The sequence below is a fragment of the Zingiber officinale genome, chromosome 4B (assembly GCF_018446385.1).
Source record: "Zingiber officinale cultivar Zhangliang chromosome 4B, Zo_v1.1, whole genome shotgun sequence".
Classification (NCBI taxonomy): domain Eukaryota; kingdom Viridiplantae; phylum Streptophyta; class Magnoliopsida; order Zingiberales; family Zingiberaceae; genus Zingiber; species Zingiber officinale.
In genome coordinates this window covers 130,159,862-130,179,393 of record NC_055993.1, presented here as the reverse complement: position 1 = coordinate 130,179,393, position 19,532 = coordinate 130,159,862, and the positions used below count along the sequence as shown (strand labels likewise).

Here is a 19,532-nt window from a genome sequence, read left to right as displayed (position 1 = left end):
TTTTCTGCACGACTACTTAAAATTTATTTTAACTTAAAAATTAATTTAACTTAATTTTGTTTTTTTACCCTAAAAATTTATTTAAACCTCCAATTTTTTCCCACTTAAATTTATTTTATGTTCTCGTGAAAATTTTATCTTTATAATTAATTAAAATTTTCACCAACTAGACTTTCTTGTAAATTTTCTTAATTATTTTAAGCTCACCCCTATTTTGAATGTGATCAAAGGGAGAGAATTAGAAGTTAAGTTTAAGGGGGAGGTATATTTTTCAAACTATTACATATCTAAAAGTCTTAAAATTTGAATATTTATTTCATGTCTTTAATTTATGTCTTATTTTACCCTAACTTAACTACGGTTTATTCACATCAAAAAGGAAGAGATTGTAAGTATCCCGTGGAGGTTTTGATATGATCAACCGAGTTAAGTTAGGTCCTGTTGTTATTTAGTGTCTTGTGTCAGCTGTGCAGGAACTTAGGAGCACAAGAAGTCAAGGGAAAGAAGCAACTAGCGAGAAGGACGATATAGGACAGAGCCGACGGGCTCGGTGCGTCCGAGGGACGAGAAGGAAGCGTGCGGCATTTTCGAGGGACTAGAAGTCGAAGCGGAAGACTGCTCGAGAAGGCCGAAAGTTGGGTTCGGGTGAGCCTTATTCCGGATGGCCGAAATCACCCAAGCGAGCGGAGCCAAAGCGGAAGACCCGAACCGAGGTGAGCAGAATCGAAGCAGAGGGCTCGGACTGGAAAAGTCAACCATGTTGACTTTGTGGGTCCAGGCGCTCGGAACCTAAATTTTATCACCATCGACGTGGACTTTGACCGACGCATCGGGGATAGAATTCTATCCCACTCTAGGCGCCTCGACCAAGGCTATAAATACAGCCTTGGTCCCAGAAGCTATAACAACGAGAATTTTGATAAACAACACTTGTACGCTTCTCTTTGTTAGTTTAGCTTCATTTTTCTGTGCGTTAATTTCTGTAAAGAGGCTTCTCCGTCCAAAGAAGATCTTCATAAGTGCGCTTCATTTTCCTTGGATTAGCAATCTTCTGATTGCAAACCAAGTAATTCTCTTTGTATCTCTGTCTTTTTAATTAGTCTCTTAATTCTTAATACAAGTGTTCATAATTAAGCTATAAGTCGAGAAAGGATTGAGTTTATTTTTACAGGACAATTCACCCCCCCCCCCCTCTTGTCGGCCATCAAGGGACCTATAAAAACTAGATTATTAGTGCAACCTGCACCAATACAAGGGTTACTGGATGTTAGGCAATGAGGAGTCCCAACAGGTCACGGTTGACTGTATGTTGGGCAAGAGAACCTAGACTTGTATTAAGCAGGTTAGAGTTGGTCAGTCGATTAGAGCAATTGATTGACTCTAAGCTAATCAATTAGGAGGTTCTTGAGAGAATACAGAAAGGGTCTGAATCAATTGGTCAATCTATTGGGTCGAACCTAATCGATTGGGTCGAGCCTAATCGATTGAACGAATTGATTAGGGCCAGGAGATTCGCGAAGAAGAAATCGTGAAGATAATGGCTAAATCGATTGGCAAATATATTCAGCCACTGCTAATCAATTGGGTCAATCAATTAAGTAGTGTTTTGTCATGAGGAGAGGAACTTGATTGAGGCAATCGATTAAGAATGCTTAATTGATTGGGCTAATCGATTATGACCTTTTCGCGAGTAAACAGAGAGTTGCGAAATTGATTAGATAATTGATTAAGGCTCTCTGAATTGATTGGGATGACTCAGAAATCGATTAAGGTTTGAAAAAAGAGCTATTCTGCATGTGTTGGACGGTCAGATGATGTGGCAGTCGATTAAGAAAAAGCTAAATCGATTGGGAGACATCGAAGAACTCTAGAAAAGGGATTTTGTGAATTCTTTCACAATATCTCTCACACAACACTCAACGTTGGTTCTTGGGAGACTTAGTGTGAAGTGCATGTGCATTTCCAAGTTGATCAAGAGGTGGTTTCAAGCAAGAAGAGAGTAAGCTAGGGTTTCATTGTTATAATCTTGTAAGATTTTATTTGTATCAGCTTCTCATCCTCTTCTTCTTGTATTTTGTGATGTGAGCTTGTACGAGGCTTCTCCGCCTCCAGATTATTTTTGAGGAGTGTTTCCATAGTATAGATGTGTGCACTGTGTGGATCATTGGATTAGTCATCTCAAGGAGGTGGATACCAAGTAAATCATTTATGTTAGCATTGGAGAGTTCTTCGCTTCAAGTTATTTCACTGCAAGATCATTTTTATCACCCCCTCTCTAGCTCCCCTTGATTTTAACAGTCTTCCACCTCCCTTTCTACCGTCGCCACTCACCATGTAAATCCTAAATTATTGTTTCTTATTTTGCTCTCCTCATTTAGAAATTTGAATATAAATCTTAATCTTTCATATATTTTTTCCTTTCCATTTTTTTTATAAACAGCATATAAAAATCTCAATTTTGATTATCTTTTATATATATATATTATCTTACTATTTTTTTATTAAGAATGTGTACTCTTTACTAACTAACTAACTAACTCTCAATTAATTTGGTGAATTCCAAAATTAAATTACGTTAATATCCTTTTTTCTTTTCACACTGAAAATAATTTTAAGGTTTATTAATATTTTCCATGGGCGCATGAATCAGGGATCTAGAGTTCAAGACTCAACTGTGGTATATTATTGAGAATTTTTTTCATTAATCAATCAGGGATCTAGAGTTCGAGACTTAACTGCGGCGTATTATTAGAAATTTTTCTCATTAATCAATCAGGGTTCTAGAGTTCAAAACTAAGCTATGACATATTATTGAGAATTTTTCTCATAGGTAATTTTCTCTGATCTCTTTAGTCACGCATCTTAGGATTGACATCATTATGAGCGAATAAGCTTCTATAAATACGAGCGGAGAAAGCATACTTTTTTTGACTTTTTTGTTAAGATTAAGTATGATATTAAATTAATTTTTTATAAAGAGGAATTCGTTATAGTAACTTGTTAATTCTTTAGCATCACCCTTGCTTATCAGTTCAATATCTTATATAAATAATTAAATTATTTTTTTATAACTTTTTACCAAACCATGTAGGTAAGTTTCTAAAATTATCAAATTGCGTAGAGTAATTTCAAAATTACCAAATCACATACCCATTTTTTGTTTTACCCCTATTAGTCGACTGATTTTTTTGATCAGTCGAATCAATTTTACTCTATACCAAAATGTCAAAATTTTAAGCAAATTAGTCGACTGATTTATTAAATTAATCGAATCGATTTTACTCTATGTTGAAATATCTATATTTTAAGCAAATCAATCGACTAATTTTTTTTAATCAGTCGATTGAATTGCTTTTTTTATCAAAGTCAATTTTAGGTGAAATCGGTTGGTGAGTCAAACGACCTCGAATTGATATGAAACTAGTTCCTATGTGTTTGTCTACCTCTCCTAATTATATTAATGTCCTCAAATATTAATTTGACCTAATATATTGAGAGCAATAATTTTTTAAACACAAATATATTTTTAAAAAAATAATTCATGTTTAAAAAATTATTGCTCCCAACATATTAGGTCAAATTGAAGTTTGAGAGAATAGATATAATCAGGAGAGGTAGACGAGCATATAGGAACTAGTTTCGTATCAATCCAGGTTATTTGGTTCATCAGCCAGTTTTGAGCAAAATCGGCAAATGGACGAAACCACCTCGAATTGAAATGAAACTATGTCCTATGTGTTTGGTTAGTTCTCCTGATTATATTCATGCCCTCGAATTGATTTTTCTCTATGCTGAAACGTCAAAATTTTAAGTAAATCAGTCGACTAATTTATATATATATATATATATATCAAAGTTAAAATATAAAATCAATTGATGAACCAAATGACTTCAGATTAACATGAAACTAGTTTCTATTATTTATCTATCTCTCCTAATTATATTCATGCCCTCAAATATTAATTTGACTCAATATATTAAGAGCAATAACTTTTTAAACTCAAATATGTTTGAAAATTTTAATTTATTTTCAAAAAAGTATTGCTCTCAATATATTGAGTAAAATTAATATTTGAGAGCATGAATATAATTAGAAAAAATAGATAAACATATAGAAACTAGTTTCATCTTAATCTGAGGTCATTTGGTCCTTCAATCGATTTTGGACAAAATCGACTGATGGACCAAATGACCTCGGATTGACATAAAACTAATTCCTATATGTTCGTTTCTCTCTCCTGATTATATTAATGTCCTCAAACATTAATTTGACTCAATATATTTAGAGCAATAATTTTTTAAAAATGAATTAAAATTTTCAAACATATTTGGGTTTAAAAAATTATTTCTCTTAATATATTGAGTCAAATTAATATTTGAGGGTATGAATATAATTAGGAGAGATAGATAAATATATAGGAAATTTTGACGTTTCAACACAGAGAAAAACCAATTCGACTGATTAAAAAAATCAGTCAATTGATAATAGTAGAATAGGAAATTGGTACGTAATTTGATAATTTTAAAACTACCTTACATGATTTGGTAATTTCAAAAACTTACCTATGTGGTTCGGTAAAAAACCGAATTTTTTATGAAGAAGAGTGCCTTACAAATGTAAGGACGACACTCTAGAATAAATCATATTATTATTGAATAATGTTATTTAATTAATTGACAGAAAATATTCATTTTATAAAATTTATATTTATTTATGTATTATATTACCACGTGTGTGTATATATATATAATCATTGAATAATATTGTTTAATTATTTTTAATAATACACCATAATTGAGGAAAATTTTCTAATAATATTTCGCAAAGTTTTGAACTCTAGATCCTTGATTCATGCACCTATGGAAATTACTAATAAAACTTAAAATTATTTTCGGTGTGAAAAAGAAAAAAATATATATTAACGTAATTTAATTTTAAGATTTACCAAATTAATTGAGAGTTAGTTAATAAAGAGTATATATATATATATATATAATCAGATATTCGGATTCGATATCGAATATTGGTTAGTCCTTTCAAATCCTTCTCTATTTGGATTGGATATCGAATTTTCTATAAGATTGAAAGGAAATTATCATCGCTACTTAGAGCATTGGAGAGCTCTATATGATTTTTTTTAGTCTTCAATATATCATTTTAATGTCGCATCAAAACATAAAAATCTATTACCAAACTTCCTAGTTTTTTTTTTTTTTTTATGAATCCTATATTTTCAATTTTTTGCTACATCATTAATTATCAGTTCCACTCTTATTATTAATTTTGAGATGTAAAAAAAACACGTAGACTTAAAATTCCACTTCAACTCTTCAACTCCAAATCTCAAACCTTATATAATTTTTTTCCTTTAACTTTTTTATCTTACAAACCTATATAAAAACCTTCCAAAGAGATGCCTTTAGTCCGAGAGGTTGCCCTTTTAGCCCAGGGTCTTGGAACTTTTAAGTCCATGGTTTAGTAAATTGCACAAAGTTTAGAATTGAAGTTCGATACCCCACTTCGAATTGATACCCCTCCAGTACGAAGCAAACCAAAGAAGAAAAAAAAAATCTCCATTCGAAGCGCCGTTAGGGACTGCTCGACGGCTTAGCCATGATTTGGTGGCTAGCTCTCCGCAGACGCCTGACCATGAAATCGCAATCGCACGGTTGAATGTCCAGCTCGACCGCGAATTTGCAGCCATCTCGATTGGTAAAAGCATATTTTAGAAAATTAATACATAATTTAAAATTTTAAAAACAAAAATGTATAATTTAGGTATTTAGAAAATATAGGTCCTTCCTGTAAAATCAAGTAACACATTTTCAAGCAGAAGAGAAGAAAAGAAAAGAAAAAGTTAAAGGAGTTGGCCAACTACCCCGTACGCGTGGGGTCGTCTCCTCTCCAAAGTCAAAGTTTGACTAAATCCCATTTCCGTCCCAAATTTTCCTCATAGATTACGTGACGATATCTAATAAAAATAATAATAAACTACTGCAAAAATAGAAAAAGAAAAAAAGAAATTTTCGATAGCAATCATTCAAATACTTACAATAAAAAGATCAAAAAAGAAAAAAAAAAAATGTATTAGACTTATTTTTCCACTCCCTGCGTGAGAAAGGGGAAAAAAACAAATAAATAACAATTATACGTATTCTTCGTCTTCTTCTAGTTCCGGTGGCCGTCGATTCCCGGGCCCGGCCCGGCCGGCGGCTTTCTCCCTCTGGGAAGAAAGTTGAGCAGCAGCGGCTTGTACTTCTCGGCCAGTCGCTCCGCCCCCGGCGGAACCGTCAGTCCTCCGTCGACCGGCAAAGCCATGATCAGGGGCCGAGAAGCGGTCGACCGCGGAGCGAGAAGGAGGAGGAGGAGCAGGAGGATTCCGAAGAGGGAGACTCGCGCCATGAGAGCGGGGAGAGAGAGAGAGAGCGCTAACTGTGAAGAGGAGAGAAGAGAGGAGGCGGAGGTGGTTATAAAGGGCAGAGAGCAGAGGAAAACAGAGGGGACTGAAGGAGACGTTTGTAAATTTGTGTGAGTAATTTGGAAGGAGTGAAACCAAAATTAAAAAGAATACATATTTATTCACACTGTGTTTAGCGCCGGGTAAAGGTGAAGGGGTAGGATGTCTTTTTTATTTTTTTTTAAGTATTTAAAAATTAAATTAATTTTTATTAATGAACAGTTGGCGTATAAATACTTGATTGCACAATTAAAAATTCTATGATACTTACTCATGCTGCATTGCACACCTAAAAACTTAAGGCGAAGAAAGCCGGTGGATAAGAGTAGAAATAATCTTTTTTCTCAGCTGAATAATTGTTTGGAAAATGAAGAATAGTCCCACAGTGAATTAAATTGGATTTTTTTAAAGTCAAATTTAAGCATAAAATTGGATTCGATTTGAATGATACAATAATTTTATTAGAGTTTCATGCTGACATATTGAATCATAATTTATAAAATTTGTGAATGATGAAAGATCCTCTCTTTCTCTACATATTTAATTTGCCATGGATGATCAATGCGTTACTAATGTATAAAACCATTGAATCGCTCATTCAAGCATTTAAGCGTTGCTGAAGAAAACACGAATCTCTCCGAATCATTTGGAATTTGGACCACTTAACTCAGCCTCCCAGCGCATCCTAGCTAACCTAACTTGTCCAACAATTCATCAGATCTTAAAAGAGGATTGTCCTTGGCTCTCTCTCTCTCTCTCTCTCTCTCTCTCTCTCTCTCTCTCTCTCTCTCTCTATATATATATATATATATATATATATATATATATATATATCAAAATTCAGTCCATTGAATTTTTGATTCATCCTTATCTTTGTGAATATGTATTTTTAAGATTGGGTATTGGATCAAAATCAGATTGAATAGATCAAAAATCGAATAAATTAATTTTTTTTTTTTGTTAAATTAATCGAATCGATTGAATTTTTCTATAAAAATCAAATCGACAAAACTGATAAAATATCGATTAATTTAATTTTCGACCGAATTTATTAAAAATTTAAAATCTTATTCAGTTTTAACTTAAAAACTCACGATTTTATTTAATTAATTATATTTTTAAATAAAAAATAATTAAATTAATATTTTTATTCGATTTATTGGATTTAACTGAATTACAAAATTTAAAACTAAGATAAAACCAAATTAATCGAAAATAAACTATTTTTTAAAAAAAAATTGAAAATCAAATTAACCAAATTTTTAAATTCAGTTCGTTTAATATAATTAATTTAATTTTATCAAATTTTTATTCATCCCTATGCTCGGTACCCATCCAAGGATCCCAGCATTATTTTAATTTTATTTTTTATATGCAATTAATCACTCCACTATCGGTTATCTAAATAAAATGACAGAAAGAGTTTGAATAACAGTCAAGAGTTTCTGACGTAGTTATTTCGACGTTCAAGTTAATTTCTGATAGAGGAAGGAGAATAAAAAAGAACAACTTGAGATTTTTGATATGTAGATGCGTATACCTGTGCCTATAGGATCAATCTACCGTTCATAGAGTAATAGTTACATTCCGATATTCTCTATGTGTTGCGAGATTCTCAATAATATTACCCACACCTCCTAAATAAATAAAGACATTACCCATAATTTTCAGACTAAACAATTACACTATCCACATCTTCCGTGAGTGATGACTAATATTCAATGGGTTCTCTTTAAAGTCCGAGAATCTTTCAAGGATTCTGGGAGTCAGGGATCCGTTTGGAGTCAGAATCCTTTCAAAGTTATCTTTCAGGGAGTTCCGGACACATCCGGAATCACAGATCCCTTCAAAATCAGAGAATCTACCAGGGAGTCTGGACACTGTAGAATTAGAAAATAACTCCCCATTAATCTAACTGTTACCTCAATAGGACTATTAACCTTTGGTGCCGTGGCCCCGCTAATTATCTCCTGCATCGTATATTTCTCTGGTAATTCAATAAATGACATATCTCACTACTAACCTTATCACCATCATCGTGGCGTGCTTCAGGCACCACGAAGTCAAAAGGAAGGCAGAGAGCGGTGCAGGGTTGGTGGGGCATTAAATACGCTCGATCGAGTCGAGTCACGGCGACGTGAACAAATGGAGACTTTCCATGAAATGCTATGCTATGCTGTGCCATGCTAGGCTATGGAAACATTGGGCTTAAGTAATCAATTAACGAGTTTGTTTGTCAAAGATTAAGACAGGTGCTATGTCTGCGTAATTAATAGTTTAGAACTACAATTCCAAATGGCAGCATCTTTTCTTCAACAATTCAATAAAATACAACAATTAATTTTTCACACAGCATGGATACCACATGCAACACAAAATGGTATAACTTACAATACGAGAATCACACATGAATGAATGCATGAATAAATGAAAATGAATGAATGAATGAATGTATATGAAAGGAATGTGGCCGGTGGCGACCGTGCTTACGGAGAGATCTTCTGCTCGAGACGTACATGTCTGCATTGTTCCTACTTGTCTACTTTGGTTAGTTGAGATCATTAATGCATGTCTTAGGTCTCCATCTTGTTTTGCCTCCCACGTTGCTCTTGATGAAGGGTAGGATGTCGGTTGAATTTTCAGAACAAAATTAAGAAATGAAAACCATATTGAAATTTATATGTTTGCAAAACTATGAAAAAATAATAATAAAATAAAATAAAATTATCATTAAAGTCCTGAAGTTTAATTGAATCTCCGGGCAGTTTACTACTTTTTAATATTATGTCTCGAAAGAAAGGTTTACTATAATATATATATTAGAATAAGAGATTTTAGACTATGTCTCGGCTCTAAATTCGTTTTTTTTATTAATCATGAATTAATTTACTAAACACATCCAAACTATACTATCATGATGCATGTTTTTTTGTAAATAATATTATTTTGATAATCAGAGAGCAAAATGATAAATTTAAATTTTAATCGACAATATGGAAAATAAAAGATTTTAGATTTAGTAAGTAAAAATAAAATATACAAAATTTAACTTTAATAATATTAATTATGGTAATATATATTGTTAAGATAAAAGATAACAAATTACTTATAATTGAGAGTTTTAAGTATATAAAATTATTTTTACAAACAAACTAAAAATTGATAGAAATATTTTACATAGGATACAAAATAAATAGTTGAAATGAAGGATAATGTTTTTCTTATGATTGTCCAATATATCTAAAGTTTAAAAGAAAATTTTATAAAACGATGATTAACTCTTCATAGTATATGAAGTTAAAGGACGTTAAGTTATCATCCAAATATTTATGGTTCGATACTCAGTTACAATAGAAATTGTTCCTCCAAATAGGGTCGCAACCATAGACGAATGCTGGGTTTTTAGGTTGCTTACCATAAGCCCTTCCTGATTTATCCTAGGTTAGTGAGAAATTTTCGTGAAATCTAGCCGATCTCTTCAAATTCGATGCTACCTAGTTTATCATTTTTACGAAACTAAAGGGCACCTTCTCTACTATTTTACCTCTGGACAATGATACAACGATAGAGCACTTTTTCAATTTTTTAGGTATATAAGAATAAGTCTCAATTTTTATAAATTAAAGGATAAATTTTCTTTAATGAATAGTTAATCTAAATACTTACTTTAAATGTCCTGTAAGAATTCTTATAGGATCTGATTGGGATTAATTTGTATAAATTGAATAAGTGCCCATTAAAAATATATATAAAGTTAATTGGATTATTAAGTAAACACATGAAAAAATGGAAATTATAAAGATAAATCGTTAAAGTCAAGGTGGGAAGATAAGATAAAAAATAAAAATATTTAATAATATGGAATACTGTAAAATTGAGAAGTCTCTCCCCTCGTCTCTGGGAAAAAATGTAAAATTATTTCTTTTCACTCTTCTCTTTAAGTTTTTAGGTCAAAAATAAATAAATTAAATTATAGTTTTCATCCTTCTTCTCATTCTCTCTAATTTACTTATTCCGTAATTACAATTAAAATTACAGAAATGTCCCTGACGCAGTCAAAGTCCGTAAACACGAAAACTTGACCATAGCCGCCATGCCAGCGCCGGCATGGCGGCGATTCTCTCTGCCTTCCGGCGACCGCCTAACTCTTACCGCTTCCCATGCCCGCTAAACTCCTCCAAGTTCACCGCTTCCTCCTTCCCAGATGTCTCCATGCCCGACAGTGGCGGAGCCGGCGGCGATACCATCGACCGCGTCATCTCCCTCCTCCCAGCCGCCGCCCACTCTTCCCACCTCCACCAAATCCATGCACTCATTATATCCGCAGGACTTCACCACTCGCCCTTCGTCGCGGCCAAATTCCTCCTCGCCGCTCCCGCTGCGCACCAACTCCCGCACGCCCGCCGGGTGTTCGACGAGATGCCCCACCGAAAGGACGTCCTCCTCTTCAACGCTATCATCCGCCTCTGCTCCTACCACAACGCTTTCCGAGACGCTCTGCATTTATTTGCCGAGATGATTCGCTCCGGCGTCATCCCCGATGCCTTCACCATGCCTCCGGTGCTTAAGGCCTGCGCTGCACTCCCGTCCCTCGCCGCCGGCCGCGCCGCCCACGCTCAGGTGCTATCTCTCGGCTTCGATTCCGACGTATTCGTCCAGAACGGCCTCATCTCCATGTACGCCAAGTGCGGCGACATCGCCTCCGCCCGTGCCACATTTGATCTGCTAAGTGTTCGAAATGTGATCTCTTGGACTTCGATACTCTCAGGTTGCACTCAGAATGGATTCCCACTTGAGGCCCTTAAGGTGTTCGACAGAATGCGAAGAGAATCGAATGCTCCTCCGGACTTCATAGTTATCGTTAGTGTCCTAAAGGCTTACATGGATGTGGGTGACCTGGAGCTCGGAAGGTCTGTCCATGGTTTGGTGATCAAAAGTGGGTTTGAAGATGAACACGACCTGATCATTTCTCTCGCCGCAATGTATGCGAAATGTGGGGAAGTTCTCGTTGCGAGGTTGTTGTTTGACAGTGTTCGATCGACTGATATCATCATGTGGAACGTGATGATCTCTGGTTATGCCAAAAATGGCCATGCTGCTGAAGCCTTCCAGCTCTTCCGTGAGATGGTCTCAAGAGAAATCAAGCCTGATTCGATATCGCTTGGATCGGCGATCTTGGCTTGTGCTCAGGTGGGATCTTTAGAGCTGGCAAAGTGGATGGAGGACTACACCAACAGCACTGAGTTCAAAGATGACATTTTTGTGAACACTGCCATGATCGACATGTATGCTAAATGTGGAAGCATAGCTCACGCCCTCAGGATATTCGAGCATGTAGTCGACAAGGATGTAGTTGTTTGGAGTACCATTATAAAGGGTTACGGATTGCACGGCTGTGGGCATGTAGCTATCAGGTTCTTCAATGAGATGAAGCATTCCGGAGTGAAGCCAAATGATGTTACATTTATAGGATTGCTATCGGCTTGCAATCATGCTGGGCTTGTGGAGGAGGGTTGGGGTTATTTCCACTCCATGAGAAGCCATGGGATTGAACCTCGACATCAACATTATGCGTGTGTTGTCGATCTCATTTCTCGTGCTGGGAAGCTCGAGCAAGCATTTGAATTCATCAAGGGAATGCCGATGGAACCCGAACTGACGGTGTGGGGTGCATTGTTGAATGCATGTAAGATCCACGGGAATGTGAGGTTGGGGGAGTATGCAGCCAAACATGTTTTTGCTCTAGAGCCTCTCAATGCTGGGCACTATGTGAAGCTCTCCAACATCTATGCCTCTGCGGGCATGTGGAGCGATGTTGCCAAGGTCCGGGTGCTGATGAAACAGAGGGGTGTGGTTAAGGCGATTGGGTGCAGCACCATTGATCTAAAAGGCAAGCTCCATTCGTTCCGTGCTGGGGACAGGTCTCACCCGAGAATGAATGATATACTTGCGATGCTCGGTGAAATGGAGAGGAAGTTGAAGGAGTCTGGATTTGTTCCTCACTTGACTTCTGACTTGCATGACTTGAACATGGAAGAGAAGGAAGTTTCTTTGTACCATCACAGCGAGATGATTGCGATCGCATTTGGTCTCATAACAACCGATCCTGGATCAACGATCATGATCATGAAGAACCTTCGCTCTTGCATGAATTGTCATTCTGCTACGAAGCTCATATCTAAACTGACAGCGAGAGAGATAGTTGTTAGGGATATCAACAGGTTTCATCATTTCAAGAATGGCCTTTGTTCTTGCAGGGACTACTGGTGAAGCCTGAAACAATGACAATGAAGAACTCATTCAAACTGTTAAGCAAGTATAGTCATATACACCGAATTTGCAGCTTCATAATTGTGATTTTATAGTTATTTCGATACTAACCAAAATGTCTTTGTTCCACAGATAGCTGCAGCAGCGGACTCTGCCCAGGATTCAAACAATTCAAAACTAAATTTTTTCTCGAAGGATAAGTGCTTCTCTCTAATGATCTGAGTGCAAATTTCAATCCAAGATATAACAAGGTAAAGCATGTAATAGGAAAAAAAAAACTCCAATAGTATTTTGAACATCTCTCCTACAATGAACTTAGATCTTGAATACAAGAACACATAAACAAGAACATGGTTTGCATGATCTAAATTATGTAAGAGAAGCATGTTGTTTATTAGTAAGAGCAATGTCTTAACTTTGAAATATTGTTTACCTTTCAAGGCGATCTAAACATAATCAACATAAATTTATCTAAAGTTGACTTGCCTTAATTTGTTTATTTAATTATCTTAAGTTGACTTGCCTTAATATGTTTCCTCTAATTGACAACTATTGCTCAATTGATTATCAGGTTTTAAAATTGAGATATTGGTTGAAACAATTGCAGTTTATGCTTTTTAGCCTTTTGCTATTGTCAATTTTTAATTGTTATACCATCATTCATATAAGTTTTTTTTTAATTTAATTTATCCTTTTTATAATGCATTTACAAGATTAAACATGTATTGTTGGCTATTGGTGAAGCACATAGTCGACATCAACCATGTGTTGTTGGCTTGACTTGTGGAGAAATATACACTATTGCTTGCTCATTATTGTAGCCCTCTATTAAATGCTAAATCCATCGCCTCAATTATTGAACTGTGAGATAGTGAGATTATACTCTTAGTTGTTCTTCTGAATACTTTACCACTACACCACACTTGTAGGGGCAAAGACCAAACTACTTCCAAGGATGAAAAAAATTGTTATATTCCAATATTCTTGTGCATCTTATGCATTTAATTACCTGTATGACTCTAGTAGAACAACTCTTACATGTTATTGATAAGTTTTTTTCGATTATAACACTCTTTTAAATTGAAAATGTCTCAACCATACTCGGTTTGGATACAAGTCCACAAAGGTAATTCTCAATATGTGCTTTGTCAAGAGGTAGGCCACCTATTCTTTGAATGATATATAAAATAGAGTTATCATCATCCTGTGCTTTGTTCATTTACAAAATATATTGATAGTAAAGGATTGTTCCTCTTAGTTGTTGGCTAATATAGTTTATTTTCGTGGTAGTTAGTTTATGAGGAACTAACTCAACTACTATTAGTGAGATTTAGTAGTTGCTTTTGGCTTCTTTTGCCCATAGATGAGAATCCAAATGCATGGATGGTTGTGATCACATGGGTTCGAGGGGTAAATTGGCTCTGTTCGATTTGATTTATTGACTCATCACGATCATCACTTATTAAATTCATTTGAAAATAATTGTTAATGGTCATTTGTTCCATGAGTTGTTAAAAGAAACTAAGAAAAAGATGGTGCATTTAGTAGGAACATGACTATTTGGTATCTTCATCCATGTGCATTCCATATCTTGTACCAAGTCTCTTCCACCATGTGATGCCAAAGAAGAATCCATTCTATTTCTACTCTCCCTCAATCACAAGTATTTCTTCTTCTTCTTCGTCCTTTTTTTAAATAATTGATTTCACCAAGCCATTCCTTTTCAAAATACTAGTTTTTTAAAATTATCAAAAACTAAATGGCCATCTTAGAACAGTTATGCTCAAAGTTTGTCTATCTTATAGTAATATCAGAGTTGGAATCTTAGTATGAACGAATATTTTGAAGGTCTGACTCTAAATGTACCAGTTGTATTTGAAGACCATCTACTTTCAAAATTAATCCGACTAAACCTAAGCATTTGAATTATAAAAAAATAATACTGTTTTAATAAACTTTTTTAAAAAAAAGTTAATACACATTTTTTAAACCCTCAGTAATAATTGAGAAGTCATGTGCCCCTGTCAACACGAACAGAAGTTTCCTTGCAGAAATCCTCACTGGATCTCACACACAAAATCCAAGACCCCAACTTGAACTAAAATAATATGATAGAAAAGAAAAAAAATAAAAAGAAAAAAACAAAACATGAAGAGTTTGGTCTCCAACTTTCTCTATGTTGTAATAGCAAATAAATTAAAACCAATATAGTAGTTCTATATGATTTCCTTCCCCTGTTTTCTAACTTGGCATTTATTTAGAAATAACATTTACAGATTCATTTATCTGATTCAAAAATTAAAATTAAAATACATGAAACAGCATTGATGATCCTAGACAAATGTGCATGAGAATTGCACAATGCCCCTAGACCTAGAGTTATAGTGCAATGATAAAAGATTGGACATCTCATTCCGAACACATTATACAGTTTGAAAAACTTATCATACTGAATCATCCTCCGAGATCATTTGTACTTTCTGATTTATGGTCCATGAAAAATTTTCATAAAATCTAAAAAAAAATTGTGAATTGCACAAAATATATCACATTATTGTTTTTCAAAGACTACTATAAATGTTCGCTGCGCCTGTTTTTTAGTTGTTAGGGGGGTGATTCTTGCGGATTTCCTTTTTCTGCATTAATTAGTTGGTTCCTGGTTCAGTGTGCTGATTGCCCTGGCTTTACTTTCTCCATCTCCGATCCCCATTTTCCGTCGCTCTCCGACTGATCGGCATCTTTTTCCCCGCCTTCATCTCCGTCGGCGGCGATGTTGAGCTCCAAGGCTCGGTAAGTTTCCGCTTCTTACCGGATCTGATGGATCGTTCTGCACAAGCTGCCATCTTTCTCTGATTCTAGGCTTTTTTTTTTTTATCTCTTTTGTTGGTTTCTATTGTACCTCTGATTCGTTCTCCTTTTTCATTGTTCAATGCTGAGTTTAACCTATCCCCATTTAGCCTTCAATTGTGATATCTATCGATCTTGATATGATGAGCTTGTTAGATGATGCACCGGTGCATGAAATGAATTGCATTCTATTTCTTGTTTGTCATTTGGGTGCGAGAAGAACTCATTGAATCTACCATCGAACAGATCTAGCATACCTGATGCCTTAAATGGCAAGCCTCCATCATCGACGACCACCAGGGTTGGCAAGGTAGCTGGAAATGGATCGACCACCAAGTCCGACTCCACATCGCCTTCTTCTGTGGCAAAGCTATCTTCTCCTCTTCCAAAGTCACATACTTTTGACCGATTTTCTACTTCACCAAAGCTTCACGCTTTGCTTGAGCGATCATCAAAGGCAGTTGACTCAAAAACGACAATCAAGAGCAGCATGTCTTCTCATTCTTCTCCTGCAGTGAAGCCTCGCCCTTCAGTTGACAGATCGCCAATTTCTGTCGATTCCAAACCAACAATTAAGACCACTTTCTCTCTTGATGTGAGAATTCTGATTCCATTCTTTAGCAGTGTTTTTCATAGCTTTAATGGAGATCACAATTTTGTTTCAGAAGCCACAGCGATCATCATCGAGAGGCACTGAGCTGCAGGCAAAGTTGGATGCTCTTGAGGAAGAATTGCTGAAAGCAAAGAAGGAGCTGTCTCATGCTGAGCAAGAGAAGATCCGCATCACTGGGGACTTGCTTGAAGCTACGAGATTGGCTAGTAAGGCCAATGAGAAACTCCAAGAGGCAATTATTTCTAAGGATAGTGCTGAGAAGAGCTTGGAGATTCAGAAATTCCGCACCGATGAGTTGGAGCAAATGAGCATTGAAGCTGCACAAAAAATGGAGGCAGCGCATCAGGAAGAACTTGCAAGTATCCAAGATCAACGTGCTATGGATATTTCAGCACTGCTGTCTATGACCAATGAACTGCAGAAAGTGAAGCTTGATTTAGCTAATGTTACAGACGAAAAAGATGCCGCCCTGCGTGAAGCTGATGGTGCAAATAAGACTGCTAGATCGAACTCGGAGAAGGTCAAGACCTTGTCAAAAGAAATGAGCCGCTTAAAATCCTTGCTTGACTCCAAGCTGGATAATATGAATAAAGAAGCAGGAGAGCGTATTAAGAAGTTGAATGCTGATACCAATGCTTTGCAAGTTGAGCTTGAAAGAGCTAAGACAGCTGAAGAGAAGTTACCTGAGATGGAAGCACTAGTTGGACAGCTCCGAATGGAGATAACTGATGCAAAGAAAGCTACAGCAGATGCATCCAAGGAAGTTGGAGAACTGAAAGAGGCAGTGACTTTGTTGGAAACTAAGTTGAAGGAAGCTGATCAATCTAAGAAATCTGCAACTGAATCTCTTGAGACTGCAAGAGAAAAGATTCAAGAATGCACCACTTTATTGCAAGATGCTGAAACTGAGATTGCTGATCTCAAAAGGAAAGTCAAACACATGGAGATTGAAGTGGCCAATTGCAAAATTGGACTCAAGGATTCAGAGAGAAAGCTTTATTTGTCAGAAGAAGAGGTAATGAGCCTGAGTGAGACGGTTACAGTGCTAAAAGATGAGGTTAAGAAACTGGAGGAGGAGAAATTGCAGGCGCTCGACAAGGACAAGGCTGCTGCTTTTGGCATTGAGAAACTGTTGAAGGAGAAGGACAAACTCAATGATGAACTTAAGACCAGTAAAGATGAAGTGGAAACTCTTAAAAAGGCAATGGAAGATCTAGTTTCAGCATTGCATGACAAGTCTAGTGAAGCCAGAGAAAATCAAGAAAGGCTTCTAGCAGTGCAAACTGATATGGATGATTCTCGGGTGCAGATAGAGCAATTGAATTCAGCTTTCAAGAACACTGAAGAGAGATACGAGGTCATGCTCGATGAAGCAAGATACGAGATAGTTTGCCTCAAGAAAAATATAGAGAAATTTGAAACTGGAATGGATAATTATAATGCTGAATTGGGTGCAAAGGAGCTAAAATTTATCAATGACATCAAAAAGTTCGAAAATGAAGTTGCTTCCCTCAAGATTGAAATGGAAAAGGTTCTCACTTCACTCAATGCAGCAGAGAGAGAAGCACAAGCTGCAAAGGCAGATGGAGCCGAGATGACAAGCAAGTTGAAACAAGCTGAATCTGCAGCTGCTGCTGCATATCAAGCAACAGAAGATGCAAAGACGGAGACTTTGGGATTGAAGGAAAGGCTGTTGGACAAGGAGAATGAGTTACAGAGCATCGCTCAAGAAAATGCCGATCTTCAGATCAAGGAAACTGCTGCCCTGCAGAAAATCAAAGAGCTTTCTTTGTTGCTCGAGGAAACCATGGCCAAGAAAACTGATGTGAAGATTGAGCTACTGGAGAATGAAAATGAGCATGATACGTTACCAATCATCATTTCTCAGGATGGACCAAAAATGAATGAGGAGAATGATAAAGGAAACTACAACGACGATGAGGAAGATCACACAGATGCCATGCCCAAGGACTTCAAATCAGAAAAGGATCATGAGACAGAAACTGACGACGACGATGATGAATCAAGGATTCATAACTATTATGGTAGCCTTGAACAGACAAATAGTATGGCAGAAAGCATTGGCCCAGGGATTCACTCATTCTCCAACATCCAGCAGCATCCCAAGAAAAAGAATGGAATGCTACATAAGTTTGGGCATCTGCTGAAGAGAGGAAGCCAGAAAGACAAAAGCCATAAATAGTACGCATATCTCATTCAATCAAATACTCTACCTCTCATGCTTTCAGGTTTAAGGATGGATTGGGTTTTCTGGTGCTTGCATTGAGTTACTTAAGTGCTTGTCTGAAAGCCTGTTACAATCAAAAAAGAAAAGAAAAAATTAAGTTCAGAAAGAGAGAACATCGCTACTCTGCTTCCATAACATATGCAATGAATGGAATGTAATAAGTGTTTGTTGTATGAACAGTAGTGTTTTATTTATATATTACAGTCTGAAGTTATTCGTTTCCACACCCAAATATTCCAAGGGATTGATCTATTTTCATTTGCATGATTCAAAACTACAGATTACTTATTTTGGGAAAAAAAATATAGAAAAGATTAAGAAACGCACAATTCAGTCTCGGGATAAGAATGAAGTCTATTGCTTGATTCTTGGAGAAGACCTTCCTGGCATTTTCGTATTCAATTCCTTCCTCTTCTTTTTCTTATAGATCCCCTTTTCCTTCCTCTTCTTTCGGAACTCGTAGCCTCTTGACGGAGCCCTCGATGCGTCCCTGGAGGCGATGGCGATGGAAGGTGAGGCCACCCATGGGCGTAGAAGCGAGGGCGCGGGAGGCTGCTCCCGTAGAACTTCCCTGAACCCAAAACCACCACCATCGCGACGCAGAAATTGCGCCAGCGACGGAGAGAATGGAGAGAAATGTAGCACTCGAAGGAACTGGATCGGTGGCTTAAACAGGGGAGTTGTTGAAATGGACGGGAATAATTGGCGCCCATAACGATGGCGGGAGAAACTCGGAAGGCGCGGGAAATATATAGGTTTCACCGTTTCAGTTAGGGCAAAAGTCAAATTGTATTATTATTATACACTTTAATTTTTATTGAGCATTTCCTCAGTGTATATAATTATCCGGTTATTCTCTAATAATGTTCAGACTGTTTATCTTTCACCTCAATCTTTCGTTTAAATCTGGAATCTATCGAATGCGTTATAGTATTTATGATTTTGTAACTATGCCATATGTTGTAGTAAAATTATAACTGTTTATAATATATAGTCGAATGCGGTATAGTATTTATGATTTTATAACTATGGCATATGTTGAAGTAAATTATAACTGTTTATAATATATATACTTAATCTATTCAATGTTGGTAAA

At 36.2% G+C, this 19,532-nt stretch overlaps 2 protein-coding genes across 4 annotated transcripts; both read left to right on the top strand.

Moving 5' to 3' along the window:
- Positions 1-10,565: 10,565 nt before the first annotated feature.
- On the top strand, positions 10,566-12,728 carry LOC121978685 (pentatricopeptide repeat-containing protein At3g12770-like). The gene has a single exon (XM_042530992.1). The coding sequence runs from the start codon at positions 10,566-10,568 to the stop codon at positions 12,726-12,728; it is 2,163 nt and encodes a 720-aa protein (XP_042386926.1).
- Positions 11,747-18,662, top strand: LOC121976735 (WEB family protein At3g02930, chloroplastic-like). Of its 3 annotated transcripts, XM_042529039.1 has the most exons (5): positions 11,747-12,774; positions 12,861-12,979; positions 15,394-15,518; positions 15,822-16,170; positions 16,241-18,662. In XM_042529039.1, the coding sequence occupies exons 3-5, from the start codon at positions 15,499-15,501 to the stop codon at positions 18,389-18,391; spliced, it is 2,520 nt and encodes an 839-aa protein (XP_042384973.1). In that variant the 5' UTR covers positions 11,747-12,774; positions 12,861-12,979; positions 15,394-15,498; the 3' UTR covers positions 18,392-18,662. The 3 variants fall into 3 exon arrangements, with proteins under 3 accessions (XP_042384973.1, XP_042384974.1, XP_042384972.1); XM_042529040.1 differs by lacking the exons at positions 11,747-12,774; positions 15,394-15,518; XM_042529038.1 differs by lacking the exons at positions 11,747-12,774; positions 12,861-12,979 and having other exon boundaries at positions 15,271-15,518.
- Positions 18,663-19,532: the final 870 nt, after the last annotated feature.